The sequence below is a fragment of the Bombyx mori genome, chromosome 7 (genome assembly GCF_030269925.1).
Source record: "Bombyx mori chromosome 7, ASM3026992v2".
NCBI lineage: Eukaryota > Metazoa > Arthropoda > Insecta > Lepidoptera > Bombycidae > Bombyx > Bombyx mori.
The window spans coordinates 1,430,035-1,451,663 of record NC_085113.1 but is presented as its reverse complement, the minus strand read 5'-3'; the positions used below and the strand labels follow the sequence as shown (position 1 = coordinate 1,451,663).

General features: G+C 40.4%; 2 protein-coding genes across 2 annotated transcripts; one reads left to right on the top strand and one right to left on the bottom strand.

The window, feature by feature from the left end:
- Positions 1-10,379: 10,379 nt before the first annotated feature.
- On the top strand, positions 10,380-12,744 carry LOC100101175 (trypsin-like protease; the record flags this gene model as incomplete). The annotated part of the gene is given in 4 exon segments (NM_001099803.1): positions 10,380-10,433; positions 11,031-11,205; positions 11,291-11,546; positions 12,409-12,744. Coding segments are annotated over 4 exon segments (774 nt in total). The 3' UTR covers positions 12,712-12,744.
- A 2,517-nt stretch (positions 12,745-15,261) lies between these two features.
- LOC101742627 (trypsin, alkaline A) lies at positions 15,262-20,680 on the bottom strand. Its single transcript, XM_004923233.4, has 4 exons — positions 20,396-20,680; positions 19,808-19,976; positions 18,914-19,169; positions 15,262-15,698 (listed from the first exon to the last, which is right to left on the bottom strand). The coding sequence occupies exons 1-4, from the start codon at positions 20,430-20,432 to the stop codon at positions 15,393-15,395; spliced, it is 768 nt and encodes a 255-aa protein (XP_004923290.1). The 5' UTR covers positions 20,433-20,680; the 3' UTR covers positions 15,262-15,392.
- Between the last annotated feature and the right edge of the window lie 949 nt (positions 20,681-21,629).

Below are 21,629 nucleotides of genomic sequence, written 5' to 3'. Positions count from 1 at the left end.
GTGAAAATCACGTTCGAAGATTCCGTTTCATACACACATACATATGTACAGATGCACAGTTTGTTACAAAATAAACTTCATTTCTTTCTTAACTGGTCCTTGCATAGACGACTTAGGCTACGGCCCACGGATTGTTAACAGATTACTGGAGTCTATAGACATTGACAATATAAATGCCGCCACCTATCCTGAGATCAGAGGTCAGCCTCGATAGTATTGCATTATGACAACGGTCCCCAATGCTGGAATATATAAACGCTTGATGGAAGGCATTTTTACTGGTGGTACGACGTCTTGTGAGTACGCGCGGGTAGGTACCACCACCCTGCTTATTTCTTCCGTGAAGCAGTAATGCGTTTCGGTTTGAATGGCGGAGCAGCCGTTGTAACTATACTTGAGACGATGACTAGATAATATTAATACAACAGATAAGATTTGATACAACGATTTGAAAATATGGAAACATAAGGAATAAGGAAAGAGTCAGTGATAACTTTCACCATCTTGCCTGCTCTTGCTGAAAAGTAAATGATATGTTTGAATGCCATTTTTAATCTTAGAAGGGATCCGGCAGACTTTCTCCTGTTTTGAAACAACAGGCGGGATATTTTGAAGTCGAACTTATTAAAACCTCTTGTCGATCAACAACTTGCATTTGAATATTCGTTTAGCTAGAACTTTACCAAGTCAATCTAGTGGCATGACTAAACTACTTTAATATAGAACTCATATCTCCTTGCTACTCCATCCCTTGAAACGGCGGTTTGGTGGTCGGGTATCCATAAATGGATTCCCCAGCCTCAAAAAAAAGGTATAAAATTCACAAAAACTACCGGTCAGCGCGTTGGATGCGCGTTATCCTAACATAACACATTCGTTTCTCTATCTTCCAATCCATTACTATACCATGACCTCCACTCCCAACGATGGTACCTGAATTATCCTTGTGATGTCCAATAACAACTTAACACCAAGCGTCATCGCACTACCTATTAACAATAAAATTATATTATCTCTTCCGTAACAGTAACTGTTCTGTGAACAAACTTCATTTGCCCTGAGGTATTATTAGATTGATAATTGACTAGTAAATGGAGACTTGGATAGTTTTTTTTTCAAATAGTACATTTATAATTTTTACGAAACATAAGTTACTAGGTAATCTTATTAAGAACTAGCCGTACTCGCCCGCATCGCTGGACATTTAAAATTGACATTATTATTAGGGAGTCCAACACTCATAATATATAAATACTAGCTGACCCGGCAAACGTTGTGTTGCCTTAAATAAGATTTCTAGGGAAATTCTAGTGTAGAAAAAAATAACCTCATTCAATACCATAATACCTCATTATAACCAAAAAAATAATAATCCAAAAAAAAAAAAAAAAAAGTTTGGGGTGGACAACCCTGATCACTTAGGGGTATGAAAAATAGATAGTAGCCGATTCTCAGACCTAGTGAACATACTATTGATACACAAGTAAAACCAAAAAATCATGGCTGAAAAATGTATAGTATTGTATAGCTCTCAAATATATTAAGTGTATAATCTATGTAAGTAATAATGTAAGTAAGACAGGAGACCGGCTTCGTCCTCATCCCTACTACGTGATGTTTGCTGGATGACACCTGGCGGGAATAACTGATCGATTGATAGTTGATCAGTAGTCGACCGGCGAGGGCGGGAGATCAAATTGAATTTAAATAAATCATAATTAAAGGAACTCGAAATTATAAACTCTGAATAAGAATTTGTCGTACTACAGTTATAATATTTGATTGCCATCTTGCAACATTATTGCGGATCTGTGCATAGAATAAAAAAAATAAAAATCGGGATTGAAAAATAGGGGTTGATCGTATAAGAGTGAAAATTAAGAGTAACATCAGATTTTTTATTTTAATTCATGACAAAATAAAAATTAAAATGAAAATCTTGCCAAAAATATTAAAGTTTATAATTAACAAACAAATAGGGGTTCATCGTAGAGGGGTGAAAATTTCAGAGTAATATTAAATTTTTTATTCTAAGTCATGACAAAATAAAAACAAAATTCTTGCAAAAAAATTTAAAGTTTTTAATTAGCAAATAAAAAATAAGGGTTGATTGTAGAGGGGTGAAAATCAAGGGTTGTATGGATTTTTGTATGTTGTATCTTAAAAAAATAAAAACAAAAAATGTTGTCCAAAAGATTAAAATAAAAATTTGGGGGTGGACCACCCTTAACATTTAGGGGGATGAAAAATATATGTGGTTCGATTCTCAACTCTGACCAATATGCACGTTAAGATTCACAAAAATCGGTCGAGCCGTTTCGGAGCAGTTCAATCACGCACCCCGTGATACAAGAATTTTATATATTAGATTAGCCTATCCATTAAGTACATGTATTTTCTACATGGATACCAAGTTTTAAGCATCGTTCTAACGGAATTTCAGGGTAATTTCTGTCGGTCGACGCTTCCACCTTTGCGCGGGGAGGATGGTTCATTGGCCTATTCCGCAAGGGAGAAAGCCGATCTTCTTGGCTCTATCTTTGCGGAAAACTCGACTCTTGACGACAGGGGGAATACTCCTCCTACCATCCCGAGGTGTGAAACCACAATGGCGGACGTCCGCTTCACACAGTGTGCTGTGCGGAAAGCACTATTCTCCCTGGATGTCAACAAGTCGAGTGGGCCTGATGGAATATCTCCTATTGTGCTAAAGGTGTGTGCTCCAGAGCTGGCACCGGTTTTAACGCGCTTATTCAGACACTCTTATGTCCTCGGCGTTGTCCCACATTCATGGAAGACGGCTCTAGTACACCCGATCCCTAAAAAAGGCGACCGTTCAGTTCCGTCCAACTACAGGCCTATCGCTATCACCTCCTTACTCTCCAAAATTATGGAATCCATAATCAACCGCCAGCTCATGGGCTACCTGGAAGAGCACCAGCTGATCAGCGACCGCCAATATGGCTTCCGCAAAGGCCGATCAGCTGGTGATCTTTTGGCTTTACTAACTCACCGTTGGGCGCAGGCGGTTGAGAGTAGGGGTGAGGCACTAGGCGTTAGTTTGGACATTGCGAAAGCCTTCGATCGGGTTTGGCATAAAGCCTTACTATCGAAGCTTCCTTCCTATGGGCTTCCTGAGAGACTTTGTAGGTGGATCGGCAGTTTCCTTGCGGAACGGAGAGTTAAAGTCGTCGTAGACGGCTCATGCTCGGACCCCCGGACCGTAAATGCTGGTGTTCCCCAAGGCTGCGTGTTATCCCCGACATTGTTCATTCTGCATATCAATGATTTGTTGCATACCAGTGGCATTCATTGCTATGCGGATGACAGTACCGTGGATGCACTGTATTTCGGCCGCAGCAATATCTCTCGGGATCACGTCGATGAGTGTCGGAACAAACTTGTGTCTGAAATCGAATCATCCCTTGTGAAGATTTCCGATTGGGGGGGACTAAATCTAGTCCAGTTTAACCATTCTAAGACTCAAGTTTGCGCGTTCACCGCAAAAAAAGCCCCCTTTGTCGCATCGGCACTCTTCGGAAACACTCACCTTTGTGCCAAGCCGAACATGGGCATTCTGGGCGTAGACATTTCGAGTGTTGTCCAGTTTGGCGGTCATTTGGAGAGCAAGGCTAAAATGGCCTCCAAAAAACTCGGAGTACTCAACAGGGCCAAACAGTACTTCAAGCCGGCTCACCGCCTTAAGCTGTATAAGGCGCAGGTGCGGCCTCACATGGAGTATTGTTGCCACCTTTGGGCCGGGGCTCCGGGTTATCAGCTATATCTCCCTTTGACCGAATCCAACGTAGGGCATCTCGGATTGTCGACGATCCTGAACTTGCCGATCGGCTAGATCCTTTGGCACTGCGTAGGGATCTATCTTCCCTATGCATACTTTACAGAATTTACAATGGGGAGTGTTCCGAGGAGTTGTTCAATTTAATAGAAGCCGCTGATTTTCGCAACCGATCGTCTCGCCGGAACTATCATCCGCACCATCTGGATGGTTGGCGTTCCACTACAATGCGTTTTAAAAACAGTTTTCTGCCACGCACAGTAAATCTCTGGAATTCGTTGCCATCAGCGGTCTTCCCCAACTACTGCGACATTGGGTTATTCAAGAAAAGAGCAAATTCATATCTGAAGGGTAGGCAACGCACTGGCGTAAACGCTGGTGACCGTGGGCGGCGGTGAATCACTTACCATCAGGTGACCCGTCTTGCTCGTTTGCCTGTTAGTTATTATAAAAAAAAAAAAAAAAAACGGTAAAAACCACTGTAGATTTATATATTAGTATAGATAATGATAGTCTATATGAATATAAGCATTCAAAATGAATACCATCTGGATGAATTTAGCAATAAATATGAATAGTCATTAGATTTTTACAACTTCACATGAAAGAAGGGAGACACGTAACCGCTGGGCAGCAGATTACGAATGTCTGGGCGTTCGTTCTTATACCGAACTATTACGGATTCAGACAATGTTGGGTCGCCATCGCTTCTGCGAATCCCTTCTGACAAATCTGTTAAATATATCTCAAGGGACTGCTAATTTAAGTTTCTTCCTTTTTAATAAGCTTTTAGCTTCAGACGTATGTATGTTAGTGTGTAACGGAATCTTTGAACATGATTTTGACCCCCTTCAAAACGTCGGATTAACTCGAAATTTGGTATACTTATTAAGAACCGATGACAATGCAAAATTTAAAAAAAAATTGGAAAAGTTTAAATTCAACAAAAAAATAAAAAATAAATAATAGTTTAAAAAAACTAACAAAATACGCTTTTATAGAAAATCCAACTTAAGAGTAGAAAATAAATTTTAATAAATTTGAATTAAAAATAGGTATAAATGGGTAATCATCATCAAATCGGTTGCTCTTGGCAGAGCAGTCGTGGTCATGTGGAATTCCTGCTTATGAAAGGCTTGACAGATATTTTCCATAACTTGCGAACCGAGGCCCAGCGCACACACTCGTTAAGTGGGGTTTCAGTAAGGTATTTCACCTGATCAGTATATAGTAAGTAGATCTTCTTCTTATCATCCCATGGACGTCCACTGCTGGACATAGGCCTCCCCTAAGCCTCGCCACAAAGACTGGTCCTGCGCTGCCTGCATCCAGCGGATCCCCGCGAACCTCAATAGTTCGTTGGCCCATCTTGTGGGAGGACTGCCCACGCTACGTCTTCCAGTACGCGGTCGCCACTCAAGAACTTTCTGGCCCCAACGGCCAACCGTACCCAATAAGTATAAATATGTATAAATATGTATAAATGTGTCTAAATATGTATAAATTGGTATAAATATGTATAATTAGTTATAAATATTTTTTCTCCTACCGACGCCGAAAGTTCGGTTTTCGTCCCGCTATACAGGGAAGAAAGTGTAACTTTTTCTCCCTGGGTACAAGAGCTCATGCGCGTTAGTGTCTACGTCTGCTCTCACGCACCTAAAATTCTCCGCTATTGTTATGCTCGGGTAATTTGCAATATTGTGTTTAGTGTAAAAGTGAAATAAACAAAAGGCAATAAAATTTAATAGTGAAATATTAAACAAAGATGAGTTCATCAGACAGTTCTTATTTAATTATTAGTAGTTTATTTAAATATTAAAAAACAGTTAAATTGTTTTTTTATGAGTATGGGGGGGGCTCCGCCCCCCTACCCCAGCCAGGGCTTCGCTCCTGGACCCCGGCTCCGTACTCCACGAACTTTCGGCCTGGTAGGAGAAAAAAAAGTATGTGCACCGCGGGAAAAAAGTTGGACATTTACTCCCACGTGTTTGCCAATTTTACACGCGGGAGGAAATGTCCAACTTTTCTCAAGCAACTATGACGGTCTTCAAATCCGGTAGACAAATACCAATTTGTCTAACGATAAATATACTTAAAATAATCTATACTAATATTATAAAGCTGAAGAGTTTGTTTGTTAGTTTGAACGAGCTAATCTCAGGAACTACTGGTCCGATTTGAAAAATTATTTCAGAGTCAGATAGCTTATTTCTTGAGGAAGGCTATATGCTATATAACATCACGCTAAGACAAATGCAAGCAGAGCACCAATAAATAACTAGTCAGGTCATAAGTATTGTCACACAGTAAAAACTTTTCTTTTAGAATGCTGGCCACAAGAAAGTTTATTGAATTCGAATTTCGAATTGTTCATGAAAATAAAATTGTATACTTTTAGAATTTTACTCATTTTTAAATATAGAGTGGACGCTTAAAGAAAACCGCGTTGCAGTTATGCGTTGCATCGTTGCGATTACGCGCCAATTCAAATTTTTAACATACTGAAAAATTTGAATATAACCAAAAGATTCGTTTATCGTAACATCAAACGATACAATGAAGACTCTAGTGTAGATGACAGGTCAAGAAGTGGTCGCCCTCGGTCTGTTAGAACTCCAGCAGTGATAAAAGCTGTGAAGGCGCGAATTCAAAGAAATCCCAAACGTAAGCAGAAACTGTTGGCCCTTCAGATGGGGTTAAGCAGAACCACGGTGAAAAGGGTGTTAAATGAAGACTTAGGGCTTCGGGCATATCGAAGAAAAACAGGACATCGTTTGAATGCTCGTCTAATGGACCTGAGACTGAAGAGATGCCGCGCTTTGTTGAAGCGGTACGCGGGAAAAAGATATCGGGAAATTCATTTTTCGGATGAAAAAATTTTTACCGTAGAAGAGAGCTACAACAAACAAAATGATAAGGTGTACGCACACAGTAGTGAAGAAGCGAGCAACCGTATTCCGCGTGTCCAACGAGGTCATTTTCCATCCTCGCTCATGGTATGGTTGGGAGTTTCTTATTGGGGCTTAACAGAGGTACATTTTTGTGAGAAAGGTGTAAAAACGAATGCAGTTGTGTATCAAAATACAGTCCTGATGAACCTTGTGGAACCTGTTTCTCATACCATGTTCAATAACAGGCACTGGGTATTCCAACAAGATTCGGCGCCAGCTCATAGAGCGAAGAGCACACAAGACTGGCTGGCGGCGCGTGAAATCGACTTCATCCGGCACGAAGACTGGCCCTCCTCCAGTCCAGATTTGAATCCGTTAGATTACAAGATATGGCAACACTTAGAGGAAAAGGCGTGCTCAAAGCCTCATCCCAATTTCGAGTCACTCAAGACATCCTTGATTAAGGCAGCCGCCGATATTGACATGGACCTCGTTCGTGCTGCGATAGACGACTGGCCGCGCAGATTGAAGGCCTGTATTCAAAATCACGGAGGTAATTTTGAATAAACTTTAGTGTCATAAGAATCTATGTTTTGTTAAGTTCATTTTGGTATATGAATGGTTACATAATGAATAAACTTGTTTCAATTATTTTACATTAAACATGTGACAGAATTTATGACCTGACTAGGTAATGTTTCAAAAACGGGGTATTTTTCCCTTTTGAGAGCTTCCGCTGCGTGCGCTGCGGGAACGGTTAAAATTTCGCTAAAATAATGTATGAGAAAATTGTTCCCATTTAAAAGATCCAAAAAAAAGTCCGCGACCGCACATAGATTGTTTTTACGCTACCATGCGTAAGAGGTGTGCATCTCTGGTAAGCAGAGTGAGGGCCAGCTCCAACAGTATCCTGAGCATGATCGCAAGCAGGCTGGACTGTGTATACAGGGGTCGCTGTGGTGCCATCTCCCATGGGATGTTACGACAGTAATTCATTGTGATGTAAATATGACTACTAACATAGGTGTAAGTCTTACAAACAATTTGTATGAGTCATGGTTACTTGCAATAAAAACATTATTATTATTATTATTATTATTATATGTCTCTATGTTAAGGTCTATAACGCTTTTAATGCTAACCAAATTTGTTCTAAAATAAAGCATTATCTGTGAAGGTGTTTTTTTGAAGATGGTATAAATCTCTATCCAAATAAATACGTTATTCATTACAACATCGAAACACCCAAATCACTTCAAGATAGGCTTTGACAATTATAGATTTTTCTGGATTTCTCTAGGATTCTCCATCATCAGATCTTGACGATTACAGGACCATTCGGGAAGTATACGCTTTCGAACAAAAAGAGAAAAAAGAATTATCCGAATCGGTTCAAGCATTCTCGAGAAATCGGTGAACATACATAGATAAAAATTATGGTCGAATTGATAAGTTCCTCTTTTGAAGTCGGTTAATGAGCGTGATTTTGGTTCCTTAAATAGTTCCTTAACATCCTATTATTCAAAAATATTTTCACTTTCTACGTAAATGAAGAGGCGGGTAAAATTTAGCGTTATGCCAAAGTAACTATTCCACGCGGACGAAGTCGCAGGCAAAAGCTAGTAGTGTATAAAAATTAAACTCAAAATCTTAATACATTTGGATAATTACTTATAGAAGGGCTTACAATAACCCCTGGTAGGTAAGTACCACCGTTCTGCTTAATTCTGCCATGAAGCACACATACATTCCCGTTGGAAGGCTGGGGCAGCCTTTGTACAATACAACTGAGAGTTCAAAGTCAAGGTGGGTGATGGACGGTATTTACATTAGTATAATAGTATTACGTCACGTAAATACGTGTCTCTCGTAAATAACGTACACGGACACGCCCATAGACATCTACAACGTAGATACGCCACCCACCTTGAGATATAAGTTCTAAGCTCTCAGTATAGTTACAACGGCTGCCCCGCCCTACAAACCGAAACGCATTACTGCTTCACGGCAGAAATAGGCAGGGTGGTGGCACCTATCCATGCGGACTTAAGATGTCCTACCACCAGTAATTACGTAAATTATAATTTTGGGGGTTTGATTTTTATTACACGATGTTATTCCTTCACCGTGGAGGTCAATCGTGAACATTTGTTAAGTACGTATTTCATTAGAAAAATTGGTACCCGCCTGTGGGATTCGAACACCGTTGCATCGCTAGATACGAATGCACCGGACGTCTTATCCTTTGTGCCACGACGACCCTACCTATATGGATACGCACACCACCTACGACGCCTCAAAGAACTTTAGCTCCGAAAATAATGGACGACATTACAGGACAGGATCTAACCAAGATGATGACCTCTTAAGATTATGAAAAAGAATCCATTTTTCATTGCAAGAGACAATTGAGCTCAAAATCCCTTCCTTTGTGTCTGTTGAGCATCGCAAGGCATACCTTAAAGCGTTCGTCGCGCTGGCTATCGTTCAGTTTGTGCGGCACCCACTCAGTCCTTTCAATTTGCCAATATGATGCAAGGTTTCTTTTTTATTACTGCTTAGATGGCTGGACGAGCTCACAGCCCACCTGGTGTTAAGTGGTTACTGGAGCCCATAGAAACCTACAACTTAAATGCGCCACCCACCTCGAGATATAAGTACTAAGGTCTCAGTATAGTTACAACGGCTGCCCCACCCTTTAAACCGAAACGCATTATTGCTTGACGGCAGAAATAGGTGGGGTGGTAGTACCTACCCGTGCGGAGTCACAGAGGTCCTACCACCAGTAATAAGCAAGTGGACCAATATTGTTTTAGTTTCAGTATCGTCAGCTTCCACTATCGCCTCAAATTCGTCGTTGTTGACTTTGGCGACCACTGAGTTCATTTAGTGATTTCGGTGGCGACGGATCGGTGCGGAGAAGGAAGAACCCACCACTACCCTGCCTGTTTCAGCCACGAAGCAGTAATGCGTTTCGATTTGAAGAATATGTCATCTGTTATATTATACTATTGGGAACTTACATTACACCACATACATTGGGACATGAGACCTCATGTTACAAGAAGTGTGTGGTGCCTTTTACGTAGAGATTTCCTGGGGTACAGTAACCTTTTAATAGCAGATGGGCTGGTTGATTAATGGATTGGTCGTATATGATGATGAAATCACCGTCAGCCCACAGATGTCCACTGCTGGACGTAGGCCACCCCCTAGGCTCACCACAATGACCAGTCCTGCGCAGCTCACATCCAGCTTTGTGTATTAGTGTGTGATCTATTCACCGTCTCACACGCTATGAAGTTCAATTCAGAAGAGTTCAGTAAAATTGATGGAGCAATTTCGAAAATTAAGAACTGTTCGATCACCATCATCGAGGATCACCAAGCAGACACCAATGGAGAATGAGACCCTTACGCCAAAGTGGCATTGGATTGGTCACATATTGAGAAAGCCCGATACCCACCTATCCAAGAGAGCACTGAAACCGTATCTAATCTGAAAAGTATTTCTCCGATATCCCCTGCGAACTAGTACCTACAACTACCGCCTAATCTCTGCTATTAGGTGGATTAAATATAAATCTTTTATTGTATATTGATAAAAAAAAGTTTACGTAATAAATATGAGATCATGTATGTATCTATAAAAGGAGCGAATATTTTATTCGTTCATCAGATCTCCATTCGACTCGATAGGAACAATGGTTTCCGTTCTCACCTTAGCCGTAGCTGTGCTCGCTGGTAATTATAAATTTTTACTTTAATACTGTGAACTGCTGTAATCTTATATATTGTATGTTCTAATATTATATTTATGTATATATAAATATGAATCATTCAACCTGACTTCCCCTATTAATGAGTTATATGGAGTTATAAAAAGAGCAGCCGAAAGTTTGTGAATTTGGATTTCCTCTGAGACTATCCCTACTACCATTCTATATCTGTCGTGAACCAGTCATGCGTTCTGGCTTCCAGGGTGAAACAGCCGTTGTGATGTCTATGAGTTTCAGTAACTTTTTATAGTATAGGTGGGCTGTGATCTCCTTCATAAGCCTACAAAAATAGAGTTACCTAACTAACTTCATTACCGAGGATTTGTGTGTTGCGATTTATGAAATCCACAAAACCATATTGTTCACCTAACATTGAACTTGCTTTTAATATGATATCAGCGCGGCTTCATTTGCGATAACTAAGCCTTTATCAAAACATTCCTATTTTACAAACCAATCAACGAGCCTTGTCATTTATCAATTTTCACAACAAACCTGAACCCACAGTGCAATTCATATAAATATACCTGTTTATACTAATTTGCTCTTGTTTCCCATACAGCCGTCTGCAGCTGCACTGCTAGCGATCTCGGTAGACCTGTGTCTATTGGCGAGCATCCCAGCCTGGTCCAAATTGAAGTATTCCTACCCATCTTGAATCAATGGTTCCAACAGTGCGCTGGTATTGTTCTCACCAACTACCACTACCTTTCAACTGCTACCTGTTTCCATGGAGAGTACGTATCGTGAAAATCCTCAGAATATTCTGTAACACGTAATATAATCTGGTTAGTATTTAGTATTTAATGTGATTATTTTTAGATTCTACGATCCTGCATACCGTCGCATTATCGCTGGATCTTCCCGTCGCAGTGAGCCCGGTGAAATATCTTATGTTCACTTTGCTGTTAACCATCCCGAATTCTCTGAGGAGAATTACGACAAGGATGTGAGCATCGTACGAGTAACACATGCCATCCACTTCGGCCCAAACATCCAGCAGGGTGCTATTATCCAACAAGGTGTCGTAATACCCCAGGGTATTTTTGTTGATCTGCTCGGATGGGGAACTACCGTTGTAAGTATCTATTCCAATTTCTTATTTTTTTAACTATTATTGTCATTTGCTAAAACTTGGCATTACACTCAATGCCCTTTTCTGGACCACTGTCCGACACTCCTCTAACCAAACTAAACCACACCTAAGGTCTTAACTGTGTCTTAACTACCCAATAGGTCTTACCTATGGCCTGGTTTTATTATTGTGGGATCAATGAGCAGAAACAAGGTATTTAGCCGACCTCATCTGAAAAAACACCGGTGTACTGTAGTAATGCCATTACGCCGTAGTAGGGTTTTTGGTCTGTTCGCTTTTCTTGTATATTATAATTATGTATTATGTACTCGTGGACAAATCTGGCCGACTTTAATATCGTGTCAGTGGTAGCATAGTTAGTTTTTTTAAAGTACATGTCTCACCTTATTTCGAAAATGAGGGCGTCTTAATCGTTCCTGAGCAATGAAGATATCGTTTTAAATATTTATTAATATCTAGCGGTGGTTTGATATAAAGTGGACTGGCTGTGACTCTTGCTATATTTTGTCTTGCCTTTGAGATCCGGCAATAGCTCGACACTGTGAACCAGATAAACTAATGTCCCCCATTTACTATAGTAAAAGGCCAGTACCAGACCGAAATGTGTTTTTTCTTGTTGTTGCTTAGGTCGGTGGAGTAAAGTGGTTACTGGACCCCATGGACATCTACAACGTAAATGCGCCACCCACCTTGAGATATAATTTCTAAGATCTCATTATAGTTACAACGGCTGCCCCACCCTTCAAACCGAAACGCATTACTGCTTCACGGCAGAAATAGGCCTACCACCAGTAAAGTGTTGTAGAATAAAACTACATTCAAACCATTTATTTCATTTAAACAGCAAGGCGGCAGTGTATCTGACGGCAACCTCCACAAGCTCGAACTCATTGTGACCAACAAAGAAAACTGCAGGGAACAGTACAAGGGTCATGATCGCGTCGTGACTGATAACAAATTCTGCGCCGGTTTGGTCCGGGCTGGTGGCCGCGACTACGACAATACTGACTTGGGTGCCCCTGCCTTCTTCCAAAATGCGCTAGTAGGCATCGTATCTTTTGGAAAGAGCAATGCCAATGACATCTACCCCGTAGTACTCACCAGCATCAGTTCTTTCACTGAATGGATCCTACAAAACGTTCACTAATATTTTCTTTTAAAATAAAATAATAATTTTAAACTGGCTATTTAATTCTATTAAACCTCTAACATACCGAGTGAGAAGTTCTGACGGTCTAGTAAAAGGGCGTCTTGTAAGCCCGCAGGGGAGGTACCCTGTTTATTTTTACCGGAAAGCGATGATGCTTCCTGGTTTAACAAGTAGAATATTCGTTATATAAAATAAATAAGACTTAACTTCCCTCTCAAGCTGGTTGTGGCATTCATGTTTTGACGTTTATCAACTCCGGAAATTGCATAAACGAAGAGCAGTAGACAGAGACAAGAGCATATTAAAAAAAAACTAATAAGCATTTTTTTTTATGGATGGAAAAATAACTATTATTCCGAAGGTCTTTCCAGCTTCGCTAGGGGAGCTGGGGTTTTCTAACGGCTGCCCGAGCGCCCCCGAAGAACACCTAACAGCTCAAAGGGGGTTGCTTCGCGAACGCATTTACTACCGATTCAGAATCACGATAGTGGTAGGTGCGTTGAAAAATAAATTAAACACATACACATACACAAAAATACGTACATACTATACATAAGTGTAAATATATACATATATAGTTTACACAGTATTCGAGGTAATCTACTAACATAAACTTAATACATTCAAGATTCAAGATATATGTAAGTATACTTGAGACCTTAGAACGTATATCTCAAGGTGGGTGGCGCATTTACGTTGTAGATGTCTATGGGCTCCAGTAACCACTCTTAATACCAGGTGGGCTGTGAGCTCGTCCACCCATCTAAGCTATAAAAAAAGTATTTCAACAGCATTCGCCTAACCTTTAACTAGAACACGCACTGGTTAGTAACAGTTCTGTTATCGGGAGGAATCACATATCATAGCAGAATAGACTGCACAACAAATTAATTAGGAATATAACTAGAGCTATGGAGAGAACGTAGGGCCCAATCATAGCAGGAGCGAAGATATTGAAAATCGGGAGTTAGATATGAAACACATAGACACAAGCGAAGAATGAAGAGTCTTCAGTGCACGCAAATTACGACGTTGGCGAATAGGTACAAGTGCTGAGTTGAGCTGAACACAACAGGAAGATATATTATGATCATATTTAGGAAGATTAAAAATAAATCGCAAACAGTTATTAAGAAAACGATCACGTTTATTATAAAAATTTGTATTCAGGTCCCCGGTAACCGTACTCGTCGAACTCGGCAAAGATGTCGACGTCCAACCTAACCCATGCATCAGCCCGCTGAGTTTCTTGGCGCATCTTCTCAGGGGGTCCCGATTCCTACCCGGTAGTAGATTCATTCGCGAAGCCATTACTCTTGAGTTGTTAGGTCTCCTTCGGAGGCGCTCGGGCAGTTGTTAGCAAATCCCACCCCTCCTGGCTGAGCCTTTGCTCGCCCACCTGTCCTGGTAAAACTGGAAAGGCCTTCGGGCCACCAGTAACATTTCAATCATAAAAAAATAAATAAAAAAAAATGTATTCAGGTCAAAATAGCACTTATGGTCTTTGTTCTTTGATTTAGTTGCGCAGTGGAATTATTATAATTCATATTTATTTTAAGCACTCTTCGTTATTATTGAATCATCATTAGACTCAGCCAGAGTGAATAGAAACTAAAATTCAAAATTATTAAAACCTTTCGAAATTCGATGTCCATATTTGATAAAGACCTATTGCGTTGAAAAGAACGCCAAACCGACGAATCGATCCTTAGCAAGCTTAAGATTCCGATGTCGCTCAGCACTAGGTATATGCGCGTGGAAAGTTCTTTGCACCCATTTCCAGAAAGAGAGGTGACGATTTAGAAAACCTGCAAGGTATCCGGAAGAAGGCTTGGTTGCAGAAAGCCAATGCGCTGATCGAACCAAATACGCTTTACAGGCTACACTTCAGTGCACGATGCCATCCGTGCAGGCGAGGATAGGTAAGTCTGGCGCAGGATAATCCTGAATTAAGTGAGGCCACGACACTCAGCATTGAGAATTATCAACGCAAGAAGGAGGAGTACAACACAAGATTAACCGTTATGTCTTAACTAAATAGTATAAAAAAGTCGCTTTCTCTGTCCCTATATCCCTATGTATGTATATGTATATGTATGTATATGTATATAAATCTTTAAAACTACGCAACGGTTTTTTTTAATACATAGAGTGATTAAAGAGGAAGGTTTATATGTCTAATAACATCCATCAAATAGTGGAGCAATCAATAATAAATAACAGTTTTCGAAGCGAAGTGAGTGGGGGTCGCTAGTTAGCAATATATAATTTTATTTAAAAAAACTAAGTTGAGGCTGAGTAAGGACTGAGGACCCGTAGAGCTAGGAACTGTCCAACGGTCAGGGCAATTGCGCTGTTAAGCGAATTTCTGTCCGAAATCCAGGATGCTGACGTGTTTGCCGATAGTTGGGGAATACTTTTTTCTAAAATAATATTATTTTTAGCATCATAATAGTACTTAATAATTTTAATAATGTTTTTTTTTTTGTGAAAACTGTAAGCCTGACTTTGTATTGAATGGAATAAATAAATAAATAAGTCAACAAATATTCTTTTGAAACTTTATTCAGAATCAAAAACAATTTTAGTGCAGTTTTTCTCGTCAGCTCTAAAAGTACATAACAAAAACAAACGTACAAGACATGAACAAATTAATTCTTAAGTAACTATCCTTAATATTAAACGGCGGTTCTGGTGATCCAGTTACTGAAAAACGATACAGCAGTAGCGACAACAGGGTACTCATCATCAGCGTTAGGCACGCCAAACGAGAGGAGACCCACTAGGACGTTGTCATAGTAGAGGGGGGAACCAAGGTCACTGACGTCAAAGTCCCGACCTTTCCCGTACAGACCGGCACAGATCATATTCTCGGTAACGACTCTGGGGTTAGTTGCATAAAGGTACTTAACGACACAGCGGTCATTATTCTGAGTAAATAGGTCGAGTTTGTACAAGGCGTCGTCGACGTCCTGGCTCCCTTGCTGTAAAAATGAGAGAACGGATGCGATTTATTCTTAACACGCTTTTATTAGCTTCAGACGTATGTATGTTAGTATGTAACGGAATCTTTGAACATGATTTTGATTCCCTTCTAAACGTCGGATTAACTCGAAATTTGGTATACTTATTAAGGACCGATGATAATTCAATTTTTAACAAAAAAATTGAAAAAATTGAAATTCAACTAAATAATGAAAAATAAATAATAGTTTAAAGAAACTAACAAAATACGCTTTTATAGAAAATCCAACTAAAAATAGAAAAGAAATTTTAATAAATTTGAATTAAAAATAGTGTAAGGAAAAATCATTTTATTGTAAAAAAAAGCGTGGGGTGCATGGTATCAGTAAGTAGTTATAAATATTTTATGAACAAATGAGTAGAAGGGTTATTTTGATAATATCCTGAAAATCACCTCTATGGATTTTCTATAAAAGCGTATTTTGTTAGTTTTTTTATTTACTATAATATACAAGCTCATTAAAATACGTGTATAAGTATGGGTTTTATAACTGAGGTCATTTTTATGCATCATACAATCGGCAATTCAAATTACAATTCAATGAAACTAAGACTTCAACTCAAGTTTTGTGTTAAGACCCAAAAATACTTGCCCCTGCGAGCTCAAGATATATATACCCTATCACAAATACAGGTTTTTTTTATTGCTTAGATGGGTGGACGAGCTCACAGCCCATCTGGTGTTAAGTGGTTACTGGAGCCCATAGACATCTACAATGTAAATGCGCCACTCCCCTTGAGATATAGTTCTAAGGTCTCAGTATAGTTACAACGGCTGCCCCGCCCTTCAAACCGAAACGCATTACTGCTTTACAGCAGAAATAGACAGGAAGTAACTATACTTGAGACCTTAGAACTTATATCTCAAGGTGGGTGGCGCATTTACGTTGTGGATGTCTATGGGCTCCAGTAACCACTTAACACCAGGTGGGCTGTGAGCTCGTCCACCCATATAAGCAAAAAAAAAAAAATAAAAAAAAAATGTAGATACTTCTCAAAGGGGTAGGATATACTTAGTATCTCAAAAGTAGGTATACAGGATTTAATTTTTTTAGACGATGCCCTTACTTTATAAAATATGTTGTATAGACACGTATTATCCTTTTTTTTTTTTTTTTTTTTTTTTTTTTTATGATTGAAAGATTACTGGTGGCCCGGAGGCCTTTCCAGCTTCACCAGGACAGGTGGGCGAGCAAAGGCTCAGCCAGGAGGGGTGGGATTTGCTAACAACTGCCCGAGCGCCTCCGAAGGAGACCTAACAACTCAAGAGCAATTGCTTCGCGAATGAATCTACTACCGGATCGGAATCGCGACCCACTGAGAAGATCCGGCGAGAAACTCAGCGGGCTGATGCATGGGTTAGGTTGCACGGCGAACTCTTTGTCGAGTTCGACGAGTACGGTTACCGGGGTCCCTAAGCCTGCTCCTAGTGTTAGAGCTGAAGGCGTCTAATGCAAAGGTTATTGGATCTGATGGATCCGTAAGGACGTGTCTAGGGCGTCGACGGTGACTGACTCCTGCATGATCAGGATTCGGGGAGTAGTCAGCGGCGGCTACGATAAGGCGATTATCATGACGCATAGCCTTATCGAAGTAACGTTCCGACACTGACTTCATGTGTTTGCGGATCGATTCGAGGCCCAGGTCGTCGTGTAGGTCGACGTTCCTCACGAACCACGGAGCCCCGACGGCTAACCTGCAAAAGCGGGATTGTAGGGATTGGAGGGTGTCTATGTGTGTGCGGGCCGCGTGAGCGAACACCACACTCGCGTAAGTCATGACGGGCCTTATGCAAGTTTTGTAAAGTGTCACCTTGTTCCGAAGGGACATTTTACTCCGCTTACAGATCATGGGATAGAGTCTACCGAGAATAAATGCGGCACGGTCACGGACTGTTTTTATATGCGGGCGGAATGTCATCGATGCATCCAGGGTAACGCCCAGGTACTTGACCTTCCTGGTCCAGGGTATAGGTTGGCCGAAGAGGGTGATCGGGGGTGTGATATTTCTCCTCCTAATGCGGGAGGAAATAAGCGGAGAGTTTCCCCTTTGAAATAACACTGCTGTGCTTTTCGCTGGGTTGATGTCTATGCGCCATTTTCGGAACCAATGTCCGAGGGTTAACGCTGCACTCTGGAGCTTACTCGCGATTAGGGACTTGTTTCTACTTGAGTAGTAAACGGTTGTGTCGTCAGCGAATAAGGCTAGCTGGGTCGGCGGCGACCGGGGAACGTATTATCCCTGACGTAGTCGTGTAAGCCACGACCACTCACTAGATAGGAACTCGAGTTCTTGACTCAGCTAGTAGGATCTGGGTTACTAGAACCTATACATATCACATCAAGGATTATTTTTCAATACCATAAACCACCAGATTGAAGGCAATTGAATGGACACGAATATAGCTACTATTCCGCTGTGGAAACCGGAACGTTTGCACTCTTCAGTACTGAGATAGGATGGATATGACGCTAATAAATGATAAGGTGGGTTTCGATTTTAATACGCAACGAACTATCCTTCATCATTCATATACATGTTTTAAGAATATACATCATTCAAAATAGTTAGGGCCGACTTCTAAAGATAGGCAGGCAGACAATAGAACCGAGATACTATAAGTATACTACCTGACCCGGCAGACTTCGTAGTCCCTCAATCGATAAATAAAAGACCTAAACTTTTGTATAAAATAAACTTAAAACAAACAAAAGAAATCCTTCCGACGGGGGACACATCAAAGGAAAAACAAAATTGTTGTTTTTATTTAATTCCGAGCATTTTTATATTTATCTACCTTTTAGACCTTCTCTGAACTTCCACAAATAATTCAAGACCAAAATTAGCCAAATCGGTCCAGCGGTTTTTTTTTATTGCCCTTGTAGGCAGACAAGCATACGACCCAACTGATGATGAGTGGTTACCGTCGCCCATGGACTTCAGCAATGCCAGGGCCAAGCCGCTGCCTACCGCTTAATACTCTCCACAAGCCTCGTTTGAAGAAGGACATATCATAGCGCTCGGGAAACACCGTGGAGGGGAGCTCATTCCATAGCCGTTCTCAAGTTTTAGCTAGACTAACGAACAGCAATTGATTTTTATATATATACATTAGGCACCATAACAGAGCCTTTTAGCGGTGCCGAAGGTAAGGAATTGATTATTAAATACTTACAACAGTGGTGCCCCAGCCAACGTTCACAACTTTAAGTCCTGAAGGCAGCTCAATCCCCTGTCCGACAATAGGAGCCTGAGCTATGCCGGTACTGAAGGTCAGGGGACCGGTGAGACGGACGACGCTTATGTCACCGTCAGCGTCCAAGGAACCGAAGTAATAGTGGTTGTATTCCTGCATAACGTAGACAATACTTCCGGCTTCACCGCGTCGACTGGCGCCTGCTCTAACTCGACGGCGTTCTGGACTGTAGTTACTGTATAGTGACAATCGTAATAATAAATAGAATATCTCCTTATTACTGGTGGTAGGACCTCTTGTGAGTCCGCACGGGTAGGTACCACCATCCCGCCTATTTCTGCCGTGAAGCAGTAATGCGTTTCGGTTTGAAGGGTGGGGCAGCCGTTGTAACTATACTTGAGACCTTAGAACTTATATCTCAAGTTGGGTGGCACATGTGCGTGATGTCTATGGGCTCCAGTGACCACTTAACATCAGGTGGACTGTGAGTTTGTCCACACCGTTTATTCTTAGACCAATTAGATAGATCCTACCTATTTCTGCCGCGAAGTATTCTTGTGCTCCAGTTTGAAGAGTTGAGCTGCCATTATTACTTTAAAATTAAGACTTCAAACAGATGTTTCACAATGTTACGATCACTATTTAAGATCAGATGGATACTAAGGTCGTAAGGACACGAAAAGAATACGGGATAGATGGGAGATAAAGATTTCTTAAAAAGACCAAGATCGTATATGCTAGTGTAATACTCAGAAAACGTTTCTGTACAACTTCTCATGATTGTTTTAGTCACATTTATTGATATGTATGAAAAAAATAGGACCTAAGCCAATACTACACTACACACTATGACCTTAAATATCCAATACTCACGCTCCACTAAAACACGTGGCGACAGAGACGATGTGGTAATTGGTGATGATACCTCCAGCGCACTTCTGGATCCAATAATCACCTACGCGGATCTCAACCTGGACAATACTGGGAAACGTTGTGACTTCAACGGGAGTGCCAATGATATCATTGCTGGAGCAGCTCACGGCTGAAAAATATTGTGAAATTTTAAAAAGGAAACAGAGATGGAACGTTATCCAACTGATAGACCATACTTTTCAGGAGATAAATTATGAAAAACGCGTCCAATCGTAGTCATGTACAAAAGCATAATGGGGTCCGAATTTTCCCGACCAAAGAAGACTAAATACAGTTCTCCTCCCAAAATACTTGGGTCCGCGATTCGCTCCCAACATCTGTGGACTGTGAAGATCCTCATACCACGCAAACCCCCTAAGCGCAACCTCATGCGTAAGGTTTGGCACCGTGTCCGAAAAAAACCCTTTTAATATACAACTAAGACCTGGACCCCATGTCCCAAAGTTACGTTGCGTCATCCATCTTCTAATGTCTGAGAGTTTTGATTACAACTAACAGGTCAGGTCGTTTAATTCAAAACGGTCTTACCTGCCACCAACAAGAGCACCAAAGCGACGTAAGCCATTTGAATACCTTAGTAAAATCCGCAATAAGGCAGAAACGTAGGCGCGTGAATTTTTATACTATTTTTTTCATTGTGATCATGAAGCGAAACACAATATTCATAAATTCATAGCGTGTTGAGCGAATTATACCGCCGTGCCCTTATCACTGTTCTTACGTAATTTCGACTTTATAACAAACAAAAATATTTCAAAATTAATTCAAGCTTCTTTAACGGCTTTATCACCCGTATTTATTCAATGTCTTTTTACACAACAGCTGAAGTATGTAATGTTTTAAGTTCGAAGTTTTAAGTGCATGAACATACATACATAGTTTGCTGGTTCATATCCGGCTCGAAGGACCAATAAGTCATGTGTAAATAAGATATATACAGGCTTATAAAATGAACATTCACGTTTATTCTTATTTTACAATTACCCGTGCTGACTTAAGAGGTCCTACCACCAGTAATTACGCTAATTATAATTTTTCGGGTTTCATTTTTATTATACGATGTTATTCCTTCACCGTGGAAGTCAATCGTGAACGTTTTTTAAGTACGTATTTCATTAGAAAAATTGATACCCGCCTGCGGGATTCGAACACCGGTGCATCGCTAGATACGAATGCACCGGACGTCTTATCGTTTAGGTCACGACGACAGTTTTAAAATTAAAAGGCTGGAACGGAAGAGAGGATTGCCAAGAGCAAATCTTAAAATTAGCTAACTTAGTTAGCACTTAAGTGTAACCATTACAATTTTACAATAAAATTCAAATGTTCATATTTTGATTGAACATGTATGTCTTAATCTTTAGTGACCTGCACAGCCTAAGTTGGACGGCTTTATATCACGAGGTGCCATTAGATCCATCTCAGCGGTCCGATATAATATATTCTTATATATAATATATATACACTGTCCCCGAAAAATGAATTAAAGTAATATCATTTGGCGCGAGGCTCTACCGCTAGAAGAATTCTTTTGACTGTATGCAACATGGAAGATGTCAATTTTTGTTCGTCTTAGTTGTGGGAGCCATACAGGGTATATTAAATCAACGGCATATCCTCAAATGGCCTTGTTTAGATTTTCGTTTATATTACTTATTTATATTAAACCAATTGCTTTCCATTTATCTATATATATAAAAATGAATTGCTATTCGTTAGTCTCGCTAAAACTCGAGAACGGCTGGACCGATTTGGCTAATTT